Source organism: Cebus imitator, unplaced genomic scaffold (assembly GCF_001604975.1).
Source record: "Cebus imitator isolate Cc_AM_T3 unplaced genomic scaffold, Cebus_imitator-1.0 Scaffold166, whole genome shotgun sequence".
NCBI classification, from domain to species: domain Eukaryota; kingdom Metazoa; phylum Chordata; class Mammalia; order Primates; family Cebidae; genus Cebus; species Cebus imitator.
The window spans coordinates 3,497,521-3,503,520 of NW_016107481.1; the positions used below are offsets into that span (position 1 = coordinate 3,497,521).

At 39.9% G+C, this 6,000-nt stretch overlaps 1 protein-coding gene across 9 annotated transcripts in view; it reads left to right on the forward strand.

The window, feature by feature from the left end:
• The window catches only part of CCDC18 (coiled-coil domain containing 18), a 100,543-nt gene extending 96,591 nt beyond the window's left edge, over positions 1-3,952 (forward strand). For all 9 annotated transcript variants that reach the window (XM_037744155.1, XM_017544186.2, XM_017544182.2 and 6 more), the window contains one exon: positions 3,525-3,952. In XM_037744155.1, coding sequence (XP_037600083.1) covers positions 3,525-3,539 — 15 coding nt within the window. In that variant the 3' untranslated portion in view covers positions 3,540-3,952. The remainder of the gene's footprint in view (positions 1-3,524) is intronic.
• Positions 3,953-6,000: the final 2,048 nt, after the last annotated feature.

Sequence of the window (6,000 nt, forward strand, 5' to 3'; positions counted from 1 at the left end):
GTTCTATTGTAGTGGTACTGTTATCCTTATTATAGTAGATGAGGAAACTGAGTCCCTGCTCTTAACCACTATATATAATATTTACATAATTGTGTTTGTATTTTCTTCAATACTGTCTAATTACATAGTTTGGTCTTGCAGTTGCTTAGTAGGCTAAGGATTAAGAGTAGGAGTTAAAAGTTACTACATAACTGATAGAATTATTTCTTATTCTGTAGCTTTTTACAATATATATTTGAATTTTTCAAGTCATCTCATTTATTCAATTATCATTGAAGATCAATGCCAAGTTAAAATATTCAATTACTAGCCAGGCAAGTTGCCTCACTCCTTTAATCCCAACACTTTGGGAGGCCAAACAGGAGGATTACTTGAGACTAGGATTTCAAGGCCAGCCTGGGCAACATAGCAAGACCCTGTCTCTACAGAAAAATAAAATTAAAAATTAGCTAGGCATGGTGGTACACATCTGTAGTCCTAGCTACTTGGAGGCTGAGGTAGGAGGATTGCTTGAGCCCAGTTCGAGGCTGCAGTGACCTATTATAATCCACTTGGCAGCAGAGCAAGAACCCATCTCTAAGCAAAACAAACAAAAATGCTGTAGGCTATTGTTAAACTTAAAAGACTGGATTCTTACAATCCTGTCAAAGTTATACTCTGTACACACATAGTTGTCTTGATTGTCAGTGATACTCTGCTGAGTTTTAAATGCATTGACCACAATCAATACTCACAACTTTAAGCTCACAGGGAACTCTTACAGCTCATGAGCCTCAGTTGCATTACCTGTGGTAGTGACCACCTCATAGTCATTTACATTTTGTTGCATTAGTAAATGTATGCTACTCTGTGAAATTTAATGAAAAAGATATTTATTTTTTTGAGATAAAGTCTCGCTCTGTCACCGATGCTGGAGTGCAGTGGCACAATCTCAGCTCACTACAACCTTCTCTTCCCAGGTTCAAGCAATTCTTGTACCTCGGCCACCCAAGTAGCTGGGATTACAGGCATGTGTCACCACACCTTACTAATTTTTGTATTTTTTAGTACAGACGGGGTTTCACCATGTTGGCCAGCCTGGTCTCAAACTCCTGGCCCCAAGTGATCTACCCACTTCCCGAAGTGCTGAGATTACAGGCGTGAGCCACCACACCCGGCCTGAAAGAGATATTTTAAATTGGAATGTAGAGCCTTCCTTCGTAGCATAGTTCAGTTCCTCAGCTTATTTTTCACTCACTGCTTAAGTATGACATTGCATTGGTCTGCAATTTAAAAGCAGGATTTTTAACCTCTTTTAAGCCAAAGAAATTATTATTTAAATAAAAAATGTTACAAAGAAATCCAGGCCAGGCATGGTGGCTCATGCCTGTAATCCCAGTACTTTGAGAAACCGAGGTGGGTAGATCATGAGGTCAGGAGTTCGAGACCAGCCTGGCCAATATGGTGAAACCCCGTCTCTACTAAAAATACAAAAATTAGCTGTGCATGGTAGCGTGCACCTGAAGTCCCAGCTATTCGGGAGGCTGAGTCAGAGGAATCGCTTGAACCTGGAAGGCGGAGGTTGCGGTGAGCCAAGATCGTGCCACTGCACACCAGCCTGGGCGATAGAGCAAGACTCCATCTGAAAAAGAAAAAAAGAGAGAAATCCAGTATGTCAAAAACATACAGAGGTAGTTATCTGACTGTGGGTAGAATATGTCTGACCTCTACCCAGTTACTTAAATCGTCTCATGGCTGCTCATGTAAAAGCTCCAGAGCAGCACTGGAGTAACCACTAAAGAAAATAAGCAGGAACATAGGGGACTAAGGGAAGGGGAATGTCATAGAGTTGTTTGCCCTAGCTATCATGCTGTTAATTTGTTCACTGCCACATTTGACTTTAGTAGAATTTTAATAACTGTCTTTATCTGCCATGTTCAAATTTAATCTGCACTGTTAAATAATCATTTTCTATGGTATGGTAAGTGACTAAAGTTTAAAAGTTTGATTTGAAAGTGTCATCAGATAGTACATTTGTTTCTTTACATGTGGTGTAAGTTTCGAAACCAGCTAGCTGGGTGTGGTTAGCATTTGACTCATCAGCTGATTTGTCTAAAAGATTCTTAAGCAATTTTTTAAAGCAGTGGTAGGGCCAGGGAGCACCATTGTTGGGCTGTGCAGAGGGTATCAGCTGGCCTAAATCCAGCTCTGTTCCATAAAGTGCAGTCTTAAAGTCCACTGGTACAATGAAAAGAATGTGGAAATTGATACATAAGAAGTGTTTAATAAGTGTTAGCTCCCTTTCTTGTGTTGCAGCCCAAATACTATTTTCCTAATGGTTAACTACATTGGCACTTTGTTGAGAGTAAAGCCTTCTTAACACAGCAATGTTCTGCTTTTAGACTTAACTAAAGCTTCAGAACTCAAAAAATTATACATGTACACAATTTAGAACACAATATCAGGGAGTTCAGGGACTTCATATTAACTCTTACTCTAATCCTGTTTTGGATTAGAGCAATGGAAGTGCTGTGAATACTGATTAATGAGCTAATTCATGGTTTATTAGGAATTTATAAGAAGTTATTACTTTTATCCCTCTTATTTGTATTTTTCAAGATATGGTACATATATCATGCAGTAAGAGCAAAAATAATTTAGGAAATTAGCTATAGGGAAAACAAAGATGGAAAAAAACAATATTAAACAGGAGTACAGGTAATACCTAGAGACATGATATTTTCAAATTCACACCCCCAGTAAAGTTGAAGGTATGACAAGAAAATTTGGCCCATATTTTTTTAAATCCCTGGGCTTTTCCCCTCTATTTTTCTTCTTTATGTTGAGAACTGCTTTTATATGTAAACAGTTATCTTTTGTCTTGTTCCTTTTTTGGTATTTTTTGCTTCTTTTCATTGACTTTTTTCACATAGCTATTCATCCTTGTTTATTGTGCTCTGAATCAAACCATAATGTGACACTGATGTCTAAATATGTTATTTTTATGTTCCTTTTTTTGAGTTTTAAAATTTGTTTAACCTCACATTCACACCCAACTCACCAAGCCAGAATTTTTTTTTTTTTTTTTTTTGAGACGGAGTTTCACTCTTGTCACCCAGGCTGGAGTGCAGTAGCGCATTCTTGGCTCACTGCAACCTCCCCCTCCCAGATTCAAGTGATTCTCCTGACTCAGCCTCCTGAGTAGCTGGAATTACAGGCGCTCACCACCATGCCCAGCTAATTTTTTTATTTTTTAGTAGAGACAGGGTTTCACCATGTTGGTCAGACTGGTCTCGAACTCCTGACCTCAGATGATCCACTTACCTCAGCCTCCCAAAGTGCTGGGATTACAGGCGTGAGCCACTGCACCCAGCCTGCTTTTTATATTCATTTGGTTCATTATTGACTTTTTGTGATTCATATTTTTCAGTAGACTGAATATTTCTCCCTCTTGCTTTAAGTGCTCCTGTTGTTATAGTAGACCTTTAATGCTAAATCAGTTTAGGAATATTTCAAATATTAATCTATTATTTACCTTATTCCAGGGAGAAAATGTGTGATTAAAAGAAGATACTGATGTGATGAAAAAAATGGAATTTTTGGTACTGTGCTGTGTTTACTTATTATATGTAGCTCTTGCTTCATAGAAGCTGTTATTTTGCTTTTGAATAAATTTTATATTTCAGTATTTTAAAAGAAAGGCCTTCTGAAACTTAATTATATTTTTAGAGAAAATTGATTATTTTATTTATTATTTTTTGGCTTAAACTTGCTGCTTTCCTTTGCTTTTTATATAAAAATCATTGTTAAAATGTGTAAGTACATAGAGGAATGTGAATTCTTTTTTTTTTTTTTTTTTTTTCTTTTTGGAAATGTCTCACATATTTATTACTAAACCCAGTCAACCAATGCATTCATAACAGATTCAGAGAGAAAAAATATAATCCCAATAAAACATGTCCAACTCTCCAAATAGTGGTGACATTTTCAGCTTGATATGATAACATGATTGTGACCTTCAGACGGCATAAATATGCGTGCCATCTCATGTGGAATTCCCTATAGAACCAACTTGGCTCTTTTCCATTGTCTCCTTTTGGAGTTGTACCTGATTTTATTACCAGTTTTCATCCTAATCCACTGGGGAGTGGGACGATTTTGCTTTTTGGCTGGGAATTGCATAATCCTGAAAGTCTTTTGAGATGACATGGCGAGAAGTGGAGTCAAGCACACACCATGACGGCGGAGAAAGGAAGAGAGGCGAGGAATGTCTGTTCTTAATCAGACTATTATTTGCTATTTTTTTCTAGTAATACTTAATTTTTAAAATTAATATGAATTTGTAAGTAATTCTGCCACAGGTTTATAGTTATACTAATAATGGCTGACTTTCATTGAGTAAATTTCATTGAGTGATAAACAGTAAGTTTATCAGTGACTATTCTAGGCACTTGTATTAGTCTGTTCTCATGCTGCCAATAAAGACATACCCCAGACTGGGTAATTTGTAAAAGAAAAGAGGGGTTTTGTTTTTTGTTTTTGTTTTTTTTCTGACAGAGTTTCACTTTTGTCACCCAGGCTGGAGTGCAATGGCATGATCTTGGCTCACTGCAACCTCCACCTCCCAGGTTCAAGCAATTCTCCTGCCTCAACCTCCTGAGTAGTTGGGATTACAGGTACCTACCACCACACCCAGCTAATATTTTGGGTTTTTTTTGTAGAGTCAGATTTTACTGTGTTGGCCAGGCTGGTCTCAAACTGCTGACCTCAGGTGATTTACCCACGTTGGCCTTCAAAAGTGTTGAGATTACAGGCATGAGCCCCTGCGCCTGACCAGAAAAGAGGCATAATTGACTCTCAGTTCCACATGACTGGGAAGGCCTCACAGTCAATCATAGCAGAAGGCAAAGGAGGAGCAAAGTCAAGTCTTGCATGGTACCAGGCAAGAGAGAGCATATGTAGGGGAACTCCCCTTTATAAAACCTCAGATCCCAAGAAACTTATTCACTATCACAAAAACAGCATGGGAAAGACCCACCGATTCAATTACTTCCCACGTGGTCCCTCCCACAACATGTGGGAATTATGGCAGCTACAATTCAAGATTTGGGTGGGGACACAGCCAAACCATATCCTTCCACCCCTGGCCCCTCCCAAATCTCATATCCTAACATTTCAAAACAGATCATGCCTTTCCAACAGTCCCCCAAAGTCTTAACTTGTTTCAGCATTAACTCAAAAGTCCATGAAGTCTCATCTGAGACAAGGCAAATCCCTTCTCCCTGTGAGCCTGTAAAATCAAAGGCAAGGTAGTTGCTTCCTAGATACAATGGGGGTAAGGTATTGGGTAAATACACCCATTTTAAATGGGAGAAATTGTCCAAAACAAAAGGGCTGCAGGCCCCATGCAGGTCTGAAATCCAGTGAAGCAGCCAAACCTTAAAGCTCCGAAATGATCTCCTTTGACTCCATGTCCCACATCCAGGTCATGCTGATGCAAGAGGTGGGTTCCCATGATCTTGGGCAACTCTGCCTCTGCAGGGCGCAGCCCTCCTCCTGGCTGTATTCATGGATTGACGTTAAGTGTCTGTGGCTTTTCCAGGCGCATCGTGCCAGTTGTCAGTGGATCTACCATACCAGGGTCTGGAGGATGGTGACCCTCTTCTCACATCTCCATTACACAGTGCCCCAGTGGGGATTCTGTGTGTGCGCTTCAACTCCAAATTTCTCTTTCACTGCCATAGCAGAGGTTCTCCATGAGGGCCTTACCCCTGCAACAAACTTCTGCCTAGAAATCTAGGCATTTTCCCATATTCTCTGAAATCTAGACGAAGGTTACCAAACTTCAGTTATTGACTTCTGTGCACCCACAGGCTCAACACCACATAAAAGCTGCCAAGTCTTGGGGCTTGCACCCTCTGAAGCCATGCCCCAAGCTGTACTTGGCCCTTTTAGCCACAGCTAGAGCTACTGGGAGGCAGGCCACCAAGTCCCTAGGCTGCACAGAGCAGGGTCTTCCCA